This window comes from Theropithecus gelada, chromosome 5 (genome assembly GCF_003255815.1).
Source record: "Theropithecus gelada isolate Dixy chromosome 5, Tgel_1.0, whole genome shotgun sequence".
Lineage (NCBI taxonomy): Eukaryota > Metazoa > Chordata > Mammalia > Primates > Cercopithecidae > Theropithecus > Theropithecus gelada.
This window is the reverse complement of record NC_037672.1, coordinates 84,833,382-84,852,208: the sequence shown is the minus strand read 5'-3', so window position 1 is coordinate 84,852,208 and position 18,827 is coordinate 84,833,382. Positions and strand designations below refer to the sequence as shown.

General features: G+C 39.8%; 2 protein-coding genes across 4 annotated transcripts in view; one reads left to right on the top strand and one right to left on the bottom strand.

Annotated features, from left to right (window-relative positions):
- The window catches only part of POLR2B (RNA polymerase II subunit B), a 51,085-nt gene extending 43,169 nt beyond the window's left edge, over positions 1-7,916 (top strand). The window contains exons 21-26 of the mRNA XM_025385198.1: positions 29-118; positions 668-775; positions 1,621-1,734; positions 2,108-2,268; positions 6,961-7,156; positions 7,656-7,916. Of these exons, the coding sequence (XP_025240983.1) occupies positions 29-118; positions 668-775; positions 1,621-1,734; positions 2,108-2,268; positions 6,961-7,156; positions 7,656-7,745 (759 nt within the window). The 3' untranslated portion in view covers positions 7,746-7,916. The remainder of the gene's footprint in view (positions 1-28; positions 119-667; positions 776-1,620; positions 1,735-2,107; positions 2,269-6,960; positions 7,157-7,655) is intronic.
- IGFBP7 (insulin like growth factor binding protein 7) overlaps positions 7,164-18,827 on the bottom strand; it is a 79,322-nt gene continuing 67,658 nt past the window's right edge. Inside the window, exons 2-5 of one of the 3 annotated variants that reach the window (XM_025385205.1) lie at positions 17,573-17,682; positions 9,950-10,066; positions 9,180-9,306; positions 7,827-8,092 (exon numbers count right to left, since the gene is read on the bottom strand). In XM_025385205.1, the coding sequence (XP_025240990.1) occupies positions 8,073-8,092; positions 9,180-9,306; positions 9,950-10,066; positions 17,573-17,682 (374 nt within the window). In that variant the 3' untranslated portion in view covers positions 7,827-8,072. Of the gene's footprint in view, positions 8,093-9,179; positions 9,307-9,949; positions 10,067-17,572; positions 17,683-18,827 lie in introns of all 3 variants that reach the window. The other 2 variants (XM_025385206.1, XM_025385207.1) reach the window with 2 other exon arrangements.

Below are 18,827 nucleotides of genomic sequence, written 5' to 3'. Positions count from 1 at the left end.
CACTTAACTTATTTTTATATGAATTTAGGTACGCTCTGTTAGGATTCCACAGATTGGAGACAAATTTGCTAGTCGACATGGTCAAAAGGGTACTTGTGGTATTCAGTATAGACAAGAGGTAGGTATCTTTGATCTCCCTCACACCCAAATCACAGTTTTGTTAAACATTTTTTTTTTTTTTTTGAGATGGGGTCTCGCTCTGTCGCCCAGGCTGGAGTGCAGTGGCGCGATCTCGGCTCACTGCAAGCTCCACCTCCCGGGTTTACGCCATTCTCCTGCCTCAGCCTCCCGAGTAGCTGGGACTACAGGCGCCCGCCACCTCGCCCAGCTAGGTTTTTGTATTTTTTAGTAGAGACAGGGTTTCACCGTGTTAGCCAGGATGGTCTCGATCTCCTGACCTCGTGATCCGCCCATCTCAGCCTCCCAAAGTGCTGGAATTACAGGCTTGAGCCACCGCACCCGGCCAACATTTTTTTTTTTTAATCAAAATTTGCTTTAAGAGCTCGAAGATGATACGATTGAACTTTTTTATTTTATTGTTGAATAAGTATATGAACATACCATCTTGAAACAGAATATGGGACATACAGTAATTCATTTGGGAGGGGGTGTCAGTTCTAGTTTAGTATATGTATCTTTAAGTCCCTTTTAAAATTTTTGTTTATAGGATATGCCTTTCACCTGTGAAGGTATCACCCCTGATATCATCATCAATCCCCATGCCATCCCCTCTCGTATGACTATTGGTCACTTAATTGAATGCCTTCAAGGGAAGGTAAGAGATGTTCTTCAAAAATATGGATTCTAAGCTGATACTTCTTCTAAAACTCTGATAGGTGATTGCTCTCAAATTTGAGCCAGAGTATTTTGTAAAAAGCTAGTGTGAGATTTACTTTTCTGCTTTCAAATTGATTATGATTCTGCCATTTTTTTTTTTTTTTTTTGGCAATTTGCAGTTATACACAAGTCAGGATTTTTGTGAGATATACTACATTCAACTAATACTTACATATGCGGTTTTCCTTTTGACTGGTTCTTTTCTATAGATGAAGAGTTAATTTATTGATGGAGAGTTCAGTGTGAACTTAATAATTTTATAGTTCTGAAGAGTTAATTTATTGATGGAGAGTTCAATGTGAACTTAATAATTTTATAGTTCTACTATCAGCTCTACATGCATCTTTTGGTGGAGGTTTTCTATTTTTAAGTATTCTTTTAAGGTAAAGTGGCAATAGTCTAACATGTGGATGGCTTGGTTTTAGGGCATTGAAATGTCATTTCCTTGAGCCATCTGAAGTACTTATGAGTCTCAGTCTTTTTGTACTTGATCCCATGGATCGACTTCTGTTGGAATACTTATAATTGAGTTTTTCTTTTTTAAGCAGGTTCATTTGTTCTGAATATTTTGTGTAAGATTATAAAATGAACCTTAATATATCACAGCTTTCCATAACATAGATTTCGAGTTCAAAGTCTTTTAATTTTAAAATACTTTAAATAAATACTTTCAAATTTTAAAAGTATTTAAAATTTTTTTGAATGCATTTTTATTGATACGACTTTTAGGTGGAGACAGACTGAAGCAACATTTTAAAGAGCACTTTTTTTTTTTTTTAAAAGGTATCGGCTAACAAGGGTGAAATTGGTGATGCCACTCCATTTAATGATGCTGTTAACGTGCAGAAGATTTCTAATCTTTTATCTGATTATGGCTATCATCTCAGAGGAAATGAGGTATATTTGCTCTTATAGTAGTAATTTGTCATTTGTGTTTTTTTGTATGTGTGTAGTTTTATTCTGAAACAATATAACCTTTTATTGAAGTATAATATGTGCACATATAGAGATGTACAGCTTGATGAATTTTCACAAAGTAAGCACAGCTGCATGACTAGCACCAAGATCTAAAAATGTGAAGGCAGCGACTGAACCTTTTTCAGTCGCTACCTTTCCACTCCCACCCCAAGCTAACTACTCTCTTAATTGCTAACATTTTAGATTAGTTCTGTGCTTTTTTATATAAATGGAGTTACACAATATATGCACATATCTTCTTTGACGTTGTTTAATTTTTAGGTCTACACTTCAAAATCTGTGTTTGTTGCAGGTCCTATACAATGGGTTCACTGGTCGAAAAATCACATCACAAATATTTATTGGCCCCACTTATTACCAGCGATTGAAGCACATGGTGGATGATAAGATTCACTCTCGTGCTAGGGGACCTATTCAGATCCTCAATAGACAGCCCATGGAGGGTAGATCTCGGTAAGAACTGTATCATCATCGTTATTATTAATTAACCTTATATTATGAAAAATGTCAACACACCAAAATGGAGATAGTGGTATAATGAATGCCTGTGTGCCTGTTACCCCCATTTCAACAATTATCGACTGATGGCCAGTCTTGTTGCATTCATCTCTACCCTTCTAACCTTTGATATTATCATCATGTTTTAAAGGCAGAGTCTCACTCTGTCACCCAGGCTGGAGTGCAGTGGCATGACCATGGCTCTCTGCAGCCTTGAACTGGGCACAAGCAATCCTTCTACCTTAGCCTCCCAAGTAACTAAATTGATATTGTTTCTTAAGTCCTTTTTTGAGTTTATTGGTTGCCCTCCAACCTTTTTTTTTACTACAGGCCTATGCCACTACACCTTTTTAAAAAAAAAATTTTTTTTTTGTAGAGGCCAGGCACAGTGGCTCATGTCTGCAATCCCAGCACTTTGGGAGGCCAAGGCGGGTAGATCACCTGAGGTCAGAAGTCCAAGACCAGCTTGGTGAACATGGCGAAACACTGTCTCTACTAAAAATAACAAAAAATTAGTTGGGCACACACCTGTAATCCCAGCTACTCGGGAGGCTGAGGCCTAAGAATCGCTTGAACCTGGGAGGCAAAGGTTGCCGTGAGCCGAGATCATACCACTGCACTCCAGCCTGGGTAACAGAGTAAGACTTCGTCTCAAAACAAAAACAAAAAAAATTTTGTAGAAATGGGGTCTCACTATGTTGCCCAGGCTGAACTTGAACTCATGGCCACAATCCTCTAGCCTCAGCCTCCCAAAGTATTGGAATTACAGGCGTAAACCACTGCGCCCAGCCCTCTTGATTATTTTTAAGCAAAGTCCAGACATCATATAATTTCTCCTATAAATGTTTCAGTGTATATCTTTAAAAGAATGGTTCTCAAATCTCTTGATCCCAGGAACCCACAATGCTTTTGTTTTATGTGAGTTGTATTTATTGATATTTATCATATTAGAAGTTAAAGCTGAGATTTTAAATTTATTATTTAAAAAATGCTAATAAGCTCATTACATGTTAACATAAATAACATGTTTTGGCTGGGCGCGGGGCTCCCGCCTGTAATCCCAGCTACTCAGGAGCCTGAGGGAAGAATTGCTTGAACCCAGGAGGTAGACGTTGCAGTGAGCCAAGATTACGCCACTGCACTCCAGCCTGGGCGACAGAGTGAGACTGTCTTGGTAACAAAACAAAACAAAAAACCATGTTTAATGAAAAATATATCTATTTTCCAGATGAATTTAGTAACAAGAATAACATTGGTTTACATTTTTGTGAATCTCTCTAATGACTTGGCTTAATAGAAACAGCTGGATTCTTACATCTACTTCTGCATTCATTCCATTGTAGTATTTTATTTTTTATATTTAAGTATATGAGGAAACTCTGATTTCACGCAGATAAGTGGTTGGAAAGAGAGGAATATTTTGATTTTTTTTTTTTTTTTTTTTTTTCTGAGACAGTCTCACTCTCGCCCAGGCTGGAGTGCAGTGGTGCGATCTTGGCGCACAGCAACCTTCACCTCCTGGGTTCAAGCGATTCTCGTGCCTCAGCCTCCCGAGTAGCTGGGATTACAGGTGTGCGCCACCAAGTCCAGCTAATTTTTGTATTTTTTGTAGAGCCAGGGTTTCACCATGTTGCCCAGGCTGGTCTCAAACTCTTGGCATCAAGTGATCCGCCTGCCGTGGCCTCCCAAATTGCTAGGATTACAGGCAAGAGCCACTGCGCCCAGCCCCTGCCCCCGCCCCCCCCTTTTTTTTGAGACAGGTTCACCCCTGTTCCCTAGGCTGGAGTGTGGTGGCACAATCACAGCTCACTGCAGCCTCTACGTTCCAGGCTCAGGTGATCCTCCCACCTCAGCCTCAAGTAGCTGGGACTACAGGCATGCGCCACCATGCCCAGCTAATTTGTCATATTTTTTAGTAGAGACAGGATTTCGCCATGTCTCCCAGCTGGTCTCAGACTCTGGAGCTCAAGTGATCCACTTGTCTGCCTTGGCCTCCCAAAGTGCTGGGATTATAGGCATGAGCCAAGGCGCCTGGTCTATGGATATTTTTTTGATGCTACACCAAAACGATAAGTTGTAGTTTCTCAAAGATTGGTTTTGATGTAGAAACTGAAACCATATGAATGAACCTTCTGCATTTTTTATGTTTAAAGTTCATTGGTTTGTCTTGTACTTCAAATGTATCTTTTACACATGCATATTTTGTAGCATCCTAATTGGTCATTTGGAAAATAATTGGTTTGCTGAGTTATGCAGATTTTCAAATGTTGACATATTTCATTATAATAAAAAAATTGCATTTGTTAATATGACTACTGATGTCATTAGAAAAGCCTTTAAATATGTCAGGGAGCTATGAAGCCCATAGTGGTGCATAGAAGTTTCCTAAAATTCTGATTTTTGCTTCAAGCTCACAATTTTAATCATTTTCAGCAAATACTTAAAATTATTTTCCTCAGAGTAAAAGACTTACTTTTTTTGTTTGCTTTCATTTCTTCTTGTTTATTTCTTTGTCTGCCAAATATCTACAGCATCGTCAACTTAATTCTAAGTCTGAATTAACATAATGGGTGTTAACATGTTGATGAGTTAACCTGGTTGATGTCAGCTGGCTAGTCGAGTAAAAAAGATATTCCATGATAAAAGGGACTAGTTCAGAATCATGCAAGTGCTTTTGTTCAAGACAGTCGTCTTCACTATACAGTAGAAGTGCTTATGAAATGTTCCATTTTATTTTACGTTATTTTTTACATAGAGACTGGGTCTTACTATGTTGCTCAGGCTGGTCTCAAACTCCTGGGCTCAATCCAGCCTCTCACCTTGGCCTCCCAAAGTGCTGGGATTATAGGTGTGGGCCATCGTGCCTGTTTGAGGACTTTCATTTTTTAAAAGTTACAGGATATGAAAGAGATATGTACTCAACGGTCAAAGTTTAATAAAACTATTTATTTTCACTGCTTCATTAAGGACATTTTTCAGTAAAACTGGTTTTTCTCCCCTTCAGTTGAATGGAGAATATGACTGCTAGTAATGTTTGGTTCTCCTACCCTGAGTTCTGCTAAGGTGCCAGCAGTTTTATTCATGTTTCCACCATCAGTGCAAATGTAAACACAGTGAAAGAAGCAAATGTATGTTGTTAGTATTACTATTAAAAATAACTTTGACTCTCAGGAGGTCCATAAACCACACTCTGAGAACCTCTGCTCTAGAAGATTAGGATGTTAAACCTAACCACAGTACCTCCTTAATATTAAATATCCAGGTTTACATTTCCCTGAATATCGCATAAGTGTTTTAATGGTTTGTTGGTTTCAATCAGTATACAAATAAGGTCCATGCTTTGCAATTGATTGATAGTGACCCATAAGTCCTTTTTTGAATTTATTGGTTGCCTTCCAACCTTTTTTTTTCCCTTGTAATTTATTTGTTGAAGAATCTGGACTGTTTGTCCAGGGCTTGAGACTGAATTTTGCTGCTTGCATCCCAAGTGCTGTGCATTCCTGCTTTTTTCGTTTTGTTTTGTTTTGTTTTGTAAATAATTAGATCTTGAGGCTTGAGATTTAGGGTTTGAGTTTTTTGGCAGTAATCCTTCATAGGTGGTATTCTATACTTCCAGTATCTGGTTGCCTTTCTTTTTATGATTTTTAGCAGCTATTAATGATCACTACCTAAAGACCTTAATTAAATAGAGATTTATTCAAACTGATACCATTCTATTTTTTTCTCATTTCTTCTTCAGTTTTTTAGCCAGACTACTTCTAAAACTTTGTTTCCTCAACTGTTTGGTTACCTAGTGACGTAGTTCCTATAGTAAGGGCAGGAATAAATGCTTGATTCTCTTCTTTTATTTACCAGTTTTCAAAATAGCGAGTTGGTTTTCTAATGATCCAGATCAGTGGTCCAAAGTCGACCAATGATTTTTTTGTTTTGGGGGAGTATCATTATAAACCCATTGGTTTTATTTTGTGTATTTTGGATATTAAGTATGTTAAGGAAGCCATCACCATCTATTTGCCTGGCCATCTGAATAATGCATTTCACTTCTTATGTTGTGGAAACCTATTATCATTTACCTGTTCTTTCCATTACTTCAGCCAACATGTGTTTATGATTTCAAGGTTGATTGCCTGGGACGGTCATTCCATTGACAAGCTGCCTTATTTAGATTGTCTTTTTCATTATTCATTTTTTTAGTTTAGAGTTGAATTCCAGAAAGTTAAATGATAGCATGATAAACCTCCACTCTATGCATTATTGTATCTTATGAGGAAAATTAAATGCTATACTTAAGAATCTAATGTATCTACTCCATTTGGGGACCTTCTTTTTTTATTTTTATTTGTTAAAAAATAGAGATGGGGTCTCGCCATGTTGCCCAGGCTCCTGAGCTCAAGAGATCCACCCAGTCTGCTTCCCAAAGTGCTGGGATTACAGGGGTGAGCCACTTTGCTTAGCCCATTTGGGGACTTTCTAATGCACATCAAATAGTTTGTAGACTTCTCTCCCCACCAGTAGAGAGAATGCTAGGGTATAAAAATTAGCCTAGTTCTCCTTCTTTGCAAATATTATTCTCCACCTTTGCCATTATTCAAGGCAGTATTTATAATAAAAAATAAGTACAAAGTAATAATTTTTTTCTCTTAACAGTGACGGTGGCCTGCGTTTTGGAGAAATGGAACGAGATTGTCAGATTGCCCACGGAGCAGCCCAGTTTTTAAGGGAAAGATTGTTTGAGGCATCAGATCCATATCAGGTTCATGTTTGCAATCTTTGTGGAATAATGGCGATTGCCAACACCAGGACCCATACATATGAATGCAGGGGCTGCCGCAATAAAACCCAGGTGTGTATAGACTTTACTGGCAGTTGATGTTTGTTTAGAGGAAACTATGTTGGTCTGATTATCCAGGCAGATTTAGTGTGGTGGAACAGATTGGCATTTTTACAATTTTGATAGCATGCTTCTGTAAGATTCCTAGTTCTAAATATGAAAAAGATAATTTGATTTTTCTAAAAACCAGTTTAGGTTTTAGTGTGGTAATTTCTCTAAGCTATTCATCTTTTGGAAATAATAAGACTTTGTACAAGGGATTTTAAACAATGAGTTTTTAAAAACCTTTTAGTTGAGGTGGGTGAATATAAATTATGTCTGGCAGAAAGGGTAAAATACCAAAGCCTGCTAGGAGAAAGAACCACCATAAGCCGAGGTAGCAGAGTGCGTGTTCTCAGCTCCGCTCATTTATTCGTTATCTGCAGTACCAGATCTTTGCCTTTTTCTGGGGTAGAGAAGTGGAGTCACTTCAATACAATTCTGCTAATTACTATTTGTTTTTTCTTTTCAGATTTCTTTGGTGCGAATGCCTTATGCATGCAAACTATTGTTTCAGGAACTTATGTCTATGAGTATTGCACCGCGAATGATGAGTGTTTAGCTATTTTACAAGACTCAACAAGATAAAAATATCTTGGTGTCTTGTTTCTATTGTGTGGCTTTTAAAAAATGACAAATAATGTACTGTGTTGTGATAAAAAAGTAGTTTATTTGTTTAATGATATGCATGCTTTTCTTCTGTAAATATATAATAAAGTTTTGTAGATAGTCTCGATGTGTGATCTTTATTTTGTATTTCTCTGTATAAAACCAGTGAATATAACTAAAGTGTTAGTGGATTGGATTAAAAGAAACTTATTAGGCAAGAGCAGGTAATGTAGTTATCCATGACTACTTTTAACCATGCAGACTAATATATTCTGGAGGTTTATAGCTCAGCACCTTCACCTGTTTAAAAAAAAGAAAAAGATAAAAATTAGTTACATATAGGGATGTGGTTGACTTTTGAACTGTCAGGTAGTTGAGTGTTTCCAAATAAATGAAGATGTTAAAATGTGGGGATAAAGGATATATGAGTAATTGTATAAATAATATGCTGGAGTGCTCTGTGGAACTCGAGTTACATGATTTTAGCCATGAAAGGCAATTTTGCTGTATTGGTTGATGCATCAAAGGTACATCTTATTATAGAACGGGAAGAGCACATTTCACAAATGAGATTCAGAGAGGTTAAAGACCTTTCCTTTGTAGTCCAGATCTTCAAAAGGTAAAGTGGAGGAAAAATTAGTAGCAGAGCTGAGACTCAAACGCATGGCTTGACTCTTAGCTACTGCTCTGTTTCATTGCCTGGCATTACACATTATGGCTGAAGAGAATCTGACCACATACTTCTTTACTTTATTTTCATATCACAGCTGAGTGATCTGCACAGTGGAATGGTTTGACATGCTGATGGTAAATTTTGTTCTTTTGTCTAAGGGAAAGCCAATTCAGACATCAGTTTCATAGAACTGTATAAATGTAAAGTAGCACTGCTATGACACTCAGGATGGGTTCTTCAGAGGAAGTTTTTTGGCAGTGAAGGAAGGGGAGACAGAACAGAAGTGGGCATTTGCCAGTATGCTCTCTTTCTGGCTTTTTCTTTTAAAAGCAAAAGTGAAGGGTGAGAATTGCCCACAATTGTTTTCTTTTAAATGGGAATTTAATATAATAGTCACGACACAAAGGGAAAATGCCAAGTAGATGGGTAGAAAGCAATGGGAAATAGAAGCCATTCCAGGCAAGTTTGAGTTTTGACTCTTACATGTTAGATAAGGTAAAAGCATCTAAGTCATAATAACGACGTTCAGTCACCCATGCAGATAATCTTTTGGAGTCTTGTGCTCTACATTTTAATGGCATACTTAATGCCCTTATGGATTCCTAACTACAGAATTTCATTAATAGCTATGTCTGATACTTTCATAATTAGTTCTGTTCTTTTTTAAGCAAATGTACTAGTCATTTTTAAATGGCTGTGAGATTTATTTTGTACCTTTTTTCACTGGTATTTCATGTAAGGCATCAACCACTGTAATTTTTGCCGATGCTGAAGCCTGTCCTTGGGAATTGGATGCATGGCACTCATATTCTCCAGCATCGTCCTTACTTAGAGGAGATACCTGTGAAAGAAAAAGGATCTAGTATTCCTCTGTGGTGGTCTTCTCTTTTGTCAGTGGTTCCAATGAGGTCATTATATCATAAGTTTCCTAAGATGACCAGGGGATTCATAGCAAAGGTGCCGCCAGAAGTAGTGCAAGTCCTGTGCTAGGAGACTTCGATAGCTACTACATTTGGTTTGCTGAGGAGTCATCTCAGGAAATGTAATGGACAACTTGTGATCATACTGCATAGGTTAAAAACTAGATAGGTACACATTATCGGTTTGAGGGCAACCTTGATAAGGGTATATGATCAAAGTATTCTCCATGAATATCAAGGGTCAAGTAAAATAAGGTATTTATTAATCAATAATGAGTTAAAACGATGCTTGGGCCATGCAGCTCTGTGTAAGGATTTTGCTTTGAACTCTTAGGAAAATAGTAGTTCTTGTTAATTCATTGGTTGTTTTCAAAACATGCAAATAAAGCACTTTTCCTTTAGTTTCTCTGAAAGAGAAGCAGCGACTCCATGGTAAAGCTATTCCAAAGAGATGTGGAAGAGCAAGCACCTTCAGGCTGGCAGTACATCAGGCACCTTTGCCAGGTCCGCTTATGTCTAATGCTAAGAATGAAACTCTTGCCAGCTCTTGGTTCTGGTACTCACCAGCACCCAGCCAGTTACTTCATGCTTTTCTGGGCCACCCCGGGTCTGAATGGCCAGGTTGTCCCGGTCACCAGGTAGGAGTTCTGTCCTTTGAACTCCATAGTGACCCCTTTTTACCTGCAAAAACAAAAGGAGAGAGTAATACTGAGTTTTGTACACCAGATCATCTACTTGGAAGTGGCCACATCCCTACAATTTCACATGGTGTATGTCAGACTTTCTAATAGAGAAAACCCAGCATTTTTCTCAACTATTTCCCTTTACTACTTTTAAAATAGAGATCCTTTTATTTCTTCCTGCCAGTTTTCTGCTAAGCTTACATGTTTTAAACTAATGTGTTTTTCTGCATGCTTGGGGAATACACATGTTCATAATTTCCTTCCACTGGCCACCATCATTCATTCACTCATACTCTTGGAAATTCTGCTTCTCGGTGCCAGGCCTTTTCCCTGTCATGCCATGTTCGACTGATGAACTGTCACCCAGTACTAGGTGTGATGCTTGGGACCTTGGGGCTCTTCCTGCAACAGCTTCATCAATGGACAATAGTAGGCTGAGACCAAAGCCAATACCATTACTTTGTTCTGAGGGCTAAGAATTAATCAAATGATTTACTGAACACCTAAGATAAAAAACACCTATCAAAGGAGTTCGAGACCAGACTGACCAACATGACGAAACCCTGTCTTTACAAAACACAAAAACCAGCCCAGTGTGTTGGCAAGTGCCTGTAGTCCCAGCTACTCAGGAGGCTAAAGTGGGAGAATTGCTTGAACCTGGGAGGCGGAGGTTGCAGTGAGCCGAGATAGTGCCACTGCACTCCAGCCTGGGCAACAGAGTGAGACTCTATCTCAAAAAAAGAAAAAAAAAAAAAAGAAAAACAGCTGTCAAATACATGTGCTGTCATTGTTCTTTTATGACAAAACTTGTCGACTGTTTCTGTGTATGTCATGTTGAGATTCAGAAGAAATTTCTTTGATTCAAGGCCAATACTAATGTATCCTTTTTGCTCTCATTTTAAAAGGCAAAATGTTTATGGTATAAACTCTGGAAAATATACAAAAGAATGAAATTCACTTGTAGCTTCTTGATATACATACATTTAGCAGCTGAGTTACAGAGTACAAATATTTTAAGCCTTGTGATAACGGTGAGTTAAAAAAAAAAAAAGGATATACGAATTGTTTGTTCATTCCATCCCAGACCTCCTTTAAGAGGCTGACATTTATTGATACTTGACATTTATTGATACTACCTGTGTAATTAGAAAGGATTTACAATCTCAGGTAATTTCCTTTTCATTTTCTTCTATAATAAAGCAAATCTTAATAAAGACCAGATAATAGTGTGTATATATAGACACAGTGTATGTGTAAATATAATAAATACATATATAAGTAAACCTATATATACACTTTGTTAACTTCCATCTCAGTGTTGCTTTTCCCATGTGGATCCCACTCCTACCATGTGTTTTTTGTTACTCTGCTGTTGTCTAGGCTTCAAACCTACACTGTATTTTCTCAGCTTTATGATGCCAGGACCGGGACTCAGCAAACCACATGTGATGTAGGCCAACTCCTGCTCTTGAAAAAATACCTTGCATGACTGATTTGGAAAGCCTGGCTTTTTGCATTTTTTTTCTGGAATTTTCCCACATTGCTACTAATGCTGTGAAGACAAACATGTACTCAATAGGTACCTTTCCCCTTAGTTTCCCAAGTAGCTGGAAGAAATGGTTTATGCTAATACAGCTTTTGCAATAGTTACTTAAAAATGGGTTTTAAGAATATTTTGGTAGAAGTATTAATTTGATTCAATGTCTAAAGTAATATGTCTCTGACCTTTATTCACTGAATTTCAGAATCATATGAGTTTTGTGTGACCAAAGCAAGAAAATAAGAAACACTGCAGCACTGAAATACTGAATCTCAGCAACTGAGCCTCAAATCCCATAGCTCTTGGTAAAGAGCATTTTATGTTAATTAACTTGATCCACAATGGAAAGGGAAATGTATCTTGTTAAATATAATATTTAACAGAAATAACTGTATATATATACTTTATTTTTCCCTTCTTTTCACAGGTGTTGGCATGGTGTATTTTAATTAATGTTACATAATTATAAAAGGTTATACATCATGTAGAAAACATAGAAAAAACTGCCAAGAATTTTCATATGAAACATTTTTATATGTCAAGCTCTCCCTTATTCATGTAAAGGGATTCTAAGTGTTGATAAGCATGTGTTTTCTGGTTTTTTTTTTTTTTTTGAGACAGAGTCTCGCTCTGTCACCCAGACTGGAGTGCAGTGGTGTGATCTTCGCTCACTGCAACCTCTACCTCTGCCTCCTGGATTCCAGTGATTCTCCTGCCTCAGCCTCTGGAGTAGCTGGGATTACAGGCACGTGCCACCACGCCTGGCTAATTTTTGTAGTTTTAGTAGAGACAGGGTTTTGCCATGTTGGCCAGGGTGGTCTCAAACTCCTGACCTTAAGTGATCCACTTGCTTTGGCCTCCCAAAGTGCTGGGATTACAGGCATAAGCCACTGTGCCCGGCCAATAAATATGTGTTTTCTCGTTAAAATAGGAACTAAAACTAAAAAAGAGAGGTTAATATTCAGTGCTTGTAAAGATGCAGAGAAATGGCACTTCTCCATTGCTGGTGGGAGTGTGAATTACTACAGTCTATTTAAAAAGTAATCGGACAATGTCTATTAATACTAAAACAAATATTTTGACTTATTCAGGTAACTGTTGGGAATCTATCTTATAGCAATAAAAGCACCGTATGATATGTGTACTTTGATGCTTAAAGTAGGATTGTTTAAGTTGACAAAAATCTGGAAACAACAGAAAAAATACAGAAGTGATTTAATACATTATGATATTCATACTTGGAATATTACGTAGCTGTTGAGACGCAGACTTGGACGGATGTCCATGAAGTATTTGTTGAGAAAAGCGAGTTTCAGAATAGTTTATTGGCACACTATATTCTCATTTCACCGTAGGGATATATGTTTGAATATGCTTGGATATGAAAAAGAATGTGGAAAGATACAAACCACGGCAGTTCACATTGGTTATCTCAGGCAGGAGGAGGAGGTGGTGGGGGGACATTCTCAACTCTTTCTTTATACGTCTTTGGATAATTTCCGCTTATTACCATTACCTTAGAGGTCACTATTTTTGATTAAAAATATTCTTAGAGTTCATGGAAGCCCTAATCTGAAGAAATATTCAGGCAAGAAAAGAATTAAACAGAGAGTCTCTCGGTCTCAGAGACAAGTACTGGGAAGGTGTTTTGCTTTCGCTGTGAGCATCATCTCTGATTTAAAAGGGTTAAGTCAAACATGGCTATTTCAGTTCATGTTCCCATTTCAAAATATTGCCCTTCGAATCTTTCTAGGCTAGGGGTTTGCTGAAAGGCTTGTTAAAGCCAGCAGGATAATAACTGCCAGTAAGGAAAGTAAAGACCACTCACCAGGCTGTGCCAACCGTAAGAATTGCCACTGCAGTCTCAAGTGTCATGGAGAGAAGGCTTGTGCCATTAATTCTGCTGTTGCTAAGAATCCTTGAGCTAGAAAGACATGCTGTCTTTATTTAAGCCTCAGTTTCTCTTGTTTAACAAGCGTGGATTCTAATATTCTATCCAAAAAGGTGTTCTACTCTTAAATTGGATTTGAAACACATGTGCTAGTAAATATATCTGTATTCTTAACAGTCTGGTTACAAGGACAGCGATGAGAAAACAAATACCCTGTTTAATTATTTAGGTCAGTAACTTCCCAAGTTTCCTTAGTTTTGACATGGCCCAAACTAAGAAATACATTTTACATTGTAATCTGGAATATACAAAAGTTTCAGGAAATGACACCTTTATAAGTGGTAAGTGTGATGCCTTAACATAGGTTCTGTTCTATTTTTTATTTTTTATAAGAACATGCTGGTTGTGATCGCTACGTTAGTTCCAGGACTCGCTGATGAGTCACGGTCTGCAGTGTAAGAAACACTGCTTTGGGTCATGCATGTGGCAAATTACATTATGAAGGTAGAGGACAACTGGCAGAGCATCATAGTTGGGTTTTGCTTGTTCTGGAAAGTCTGCAGAAAAAATTGTTTCTCTCCTACTTCCTCTTCACTTCTTTTCTTCAGCACCCATCTCATTGACTGACATAGTGGGTTTTGTTACGGGATCTTGCTCTGTCACCCAGGTTGGAGCACAGTGGTGCCATCATAGCTCACTGCAGCCCCACCTACTGGGCTCAAGCGATCTTCCCACCTCAGCCTCCCAAGTAGCTAGGGACTACAGGTGTGAGCCACCACACCGGCCTCAACTGCCGTGGTGTTTTTGAATAGCCCTGAGGACAAGCCCTCAGTGAGGCCTATTGGGATCTGCCCTGTACAGTCCTAAAAGGGAAAAGATTCCCGAGGCAGACGTATTCCTCTGGTATGTGAATACTTTAGCTGGGATTGGGTAGAGCAAGGACTGAAGAAATTATTTTTTGCCAAGATTTGCCAATAAGGTCACATGCCCCAGGACACTTGGGTGACCCTCGCTTCTCATTGTGTAAGTATCCCTAGGAAACTGTAGAGAACTGCAACGGAGTTTTTCATGAGTATTCCTCGGAACATTATTTCTCCACCTCCCCACACCCCGAGCAAACCAGCAATCTCCAAATTAGCAGTGAGGAACGCCTGCAGTTCTTGCAGTAAGGATGGAGGGGAAATCATCCAGGGACTGCATTTCTGCTCTTAATTGCTCTTGCTCCGCCTTCCTCTTAAAAACATAATTGATTGGGGTGAAATTTTATTGCTCCTTTAAGAGAAGCTTCACTGTAAAGGATGGTATAGTAGTGTTGACTCTGTCGTCACCCCCACCTCAGGCATTTTCTGGTATCTGTTGCCAGATTTTACACAAACCAGGGGGATTCATGCTGGTGCCAATGTCAGTGGCCGCATCCCTCTGGCCGCATGGGGGAGCCAGAGGTTAGCAGGTGACCCGACCTGGGCTTGAGTCCTTCAGTGGGATTTTCACAACGCAGCAGGGAGAAGGGAAACCCTTTCTTTCCTCTGGGGTCTTTAAGCTGTGATAAAAATGTGAGTGGAGTTGACATCTCCCGCTGCACAGGAAGCTTTCTGAAGCAGAAGAAAATGAGACTAGTATATTGAGAGCAAAGAGTCAAGAGTTAGAGTTCTCATGGCGTGTGTACCCGGAAGCAGGGGCCCTTGAGGCTGGACCCCGCTCCCGTTTTTTGTTTTGCCTAGGTTAGTTTCAGATGGGCTGGTAGAACTTGCAACAGAAAGAGCTCCGACTGCGGGAGCCACAGTCCTCCTGGAGTTCTAGAAGTTGCTCCTCCGGTCACACAATGAGCAAACGAAATAGTCAAGGGAGACCATCATCCACCTTAGAGCTTGCTGGAGAAGTAGGGTAGCTAAAAAGGGATGTCTGGTTATGCCCTTTTACTTAAACCAAGTTTCTTTTTTGGTAGCATGAGTTTGATAATTTTTTTTAATTCTTCGTAGGACAGTTGTGAGGCTAAGCAATTTAAAATGTATAAAAAGGACAAAAACGACTAGGTGTGGTGGCTCACGCCTGTAATCCTAGCACTTTGGGAGGCCGAGGCAGGCGGATCACCTGAGGTCGGGAGTTTGAGACCAGCCTGACCAACATGGAGAAACCCTGTCTGTACTAAAAATACAAAGTTAGGCATGGTGGCGGGCTCCTGTAATCCCAACTACTTGGGAGGCTGAGGCAGGAGAATCACTTGAACCCAGAAGGTGGAGGTTGCAGTGAGCCGAGATCATGCCATTGCACTCCAGCCCAGGCAACAAGAGTGAAACTCCATCTCAAAAAAAAAAAAAAAAAAAAGACAAAAACCTAAGTGTATGGTATAATTGTGAAGTATTAGTTGATGGCAAGTAAGTGTTTTCTTTTCCCTCCTCCATACCATACATGCTGAGAAGATGTTGTTCTTCAAATATGAAGATAATTATACAAGATAATGCCACTCGAAGGGAAAAATTTCCAGGAACAGTAGCTAATGTCTACTGAGTGCTAACTATGTATCAAGTGATTTTTACCTGCATTACTTTATTTAATGTTTATGATAATTACATGCCACTTTAATAATGTAGAGAAGGGAGCTGAGGCTAACAGCAGTGGTTTTCAGTACAGGGCAATTCCCCAGCCCCACACCCTTAGGGGACATGTGGCAATGTCTGAAGATGCTTTTAATTCTCACGACAGGGGGATGGGAGATGCTACCATTATATAGTGGTTAGAGGTGGGGGTGCTGCTAAACATCTTCCAAAGCACGGGCAGCCCTCACAACAAAGAATTATCCGGCCCCAAATGTCAATAGTGCTGAGGCTGAGAAACCCTGGCTTGCAGAGAACCTAGCCAACCTGGCTAAGGAATTCACACTCTTTCCTTTTTCTTTTCCTTTTCTTTTGTTTCTTTTGAGACAGGCTAGAGTGTAGTGGGGCAATCACAGCTCACTGCAGCCTCGATCTCCTGGCGCAAGGGGTTTTTCCACCATAGTGTCCTGAGTAACTGGGACCACAGGCATGCCTCACCATGCCCAGCTAATTAAAAAAAATTATTTGTAAGAACGAAGTCTCACTGTGTTGGTCAGGCTGGTCTCAAACTCCGGGACTCGAGTGATCCTCCTGCTTCAGCCTCCCAAAGTGCTGGGATTACAGGCATGTGCTACTGCACTCAGCCTCACACTTTTTTTTTTCTTTTTTTCCATTTGGGAAGTCATTTCAAAATTGATTTATTAAAAGAATATCATGCTTTTTCCACTTGGGGCCAGCATTTAGCAAAATTCAGAAAGGAGAAATTTTTTTCTTTGATATTCCTCCTCTTGTTCCTTTTTAATGCTCTGTTCTGGAGTGGTCTCCTTTGTCCATAACTTGTAGTTCTACAGCCTTGGTACTTAGAAGAATAGATCCCACCTCACTCCTTCTACCCTGCTTCCAAGTGCTCTTAAAATGTACTCATCCATCTCCCAGCACTTAGGGAATCTGAAAAAAATAATCCATGCTCACAGGAGAAGGCTACAGGGCTTTATGTCCTTTTACCTTCTTAGCCGAGCCTCCCAGTCAAATAATAATAATGCCTCCAAGCAGACAGGATCTAAAGTATCAGCTAAATGTTCAGTCTTAAATGAGGAGACTGAAGACATCACAAACAGCTTGGTGGGGGCTTGGAGGTGGTATTTTGGGACAGAAAGAGAGAAACATACACTTTTAACCCCTATGCTATATTGTCTCCACTGAGGGTGCACACACAGACACACACACTTCACTCACACCCACATATGCACACACATACACACACCACAGGTGCACACACACCCCGAAGGTGGGTTCAGGTGTTCAGCATTATTGTTCTTCCAGTTTCTCAGTTTCTAGGATGCTGCTAATTAAAGCATGGCAGGGACTGGTTTTTGTCCCATGAATCCAGAGGAGGTGCCTGTATGACTGCCCTAAGGTTTCACCTTGGAGCTTCTGCAGTCAACAAAGCATGCTAAGGCTTTAACGCTTTACCATCATTGTGCAGTGCAAGAGAAGCTTGTCAGCCTAGGACGTCTTCTTGAAGTCTGTGCCACTGACCTTGTTCCAGATGAGGACAGGTGTCGGGATTCCGATGACCTCACAGCTCAAGTACACCTGGGCACCAGTGACATTCCAGATGTCCTTGGGGGGCGTCACTATGGAAGGACCTGCAGGAGAGGGCACAAAGCCAAAGTCATCTTTTAAATAGCCCTTCACATGAGTCAGCATCTTAGGGAGAAAATAATAATTGTGTTTATGAAGCCGTCCCCTTGGTGGATTATCTGAAGCAAATTTCAAAGACTACACTGGCTTCCTCCTGCCACCAGCATGATTTTAAGGTCCACTTTGGAAATGCATAAATCTAAACAAACAAAAACAATTAGGAAGAAAAATTTGTTACGAAAATTTTCTTCTTCCCCAGACCATGCTTAAATGAGTGCTAATTTACCAGCTGTTTTTTTATTATCTGGGACTTTTCCAGTAATAATAAAATTTTAGTTCCAAAATGTTCAGTGTTTTTCTTCTTTTGTTTACTGCTATTTCTATTTTGGTTGGAAAGGCAACAAGCAACCGCTCCGTGGGTAATGGAGAAAAACACCTAAGAGAATATTTGAAAATGTGCTGAGCACCCAGACAAGATGGAAGTCTCTGTCTCAAGAAGCTCAGGATCTAAGGTTGAAATGGGTGATGAGACAGGGAAGAAAAGGAGTGCTGTGTGCCTTAGGGGATTGTAAGGGACATCTTTATTTTTAATGCAATTTTATTATTATTATTTTTTGCCACAGAATCTCGTTCTTCCACCCAGGCTGGAGTGCAGTGGCTTGTTCACAGTTCACTGCAGCCTCAAACTCCTGGTCTCCAATGATCCTCCCACCTCAACCTCCCGAGTAGCTGGGACTATAGGCATGCACTACCATGCCAGTTCATTTTTAATTTTCTTTTGTAGAGACAGGGTCTTGCTATGTTGCTCAGGCTGGTCCTGAATTCCTGGCTTCAAGTAATTCTCCTGCCTCAGCCTCCCCAAATGCTGGGATTATAGGTGTGAGCCACCATGCCTTGCCGGAAGGCACCTTTGAATAGAAGAGGCCCGGGTGTCGAGGAAGGTGGTACAAGGGTCCTTCTCCCAGTGTGGTCAGGTGAGGCAGCTGGTAAGAAGGAAGAAGAGTGACTGATCTACTGGGTGTGACCAGGGTCCCCAAGGAGAGGGCCCTTTCCCAGGGTTCTCAGTGTGCAAGTCCCTAGCAGGAGGCATTGGCAAGTGGGGGGCACCCTCGAGCCACCGCCTAAATAGAGTCAGCAGGTATGGGACCAC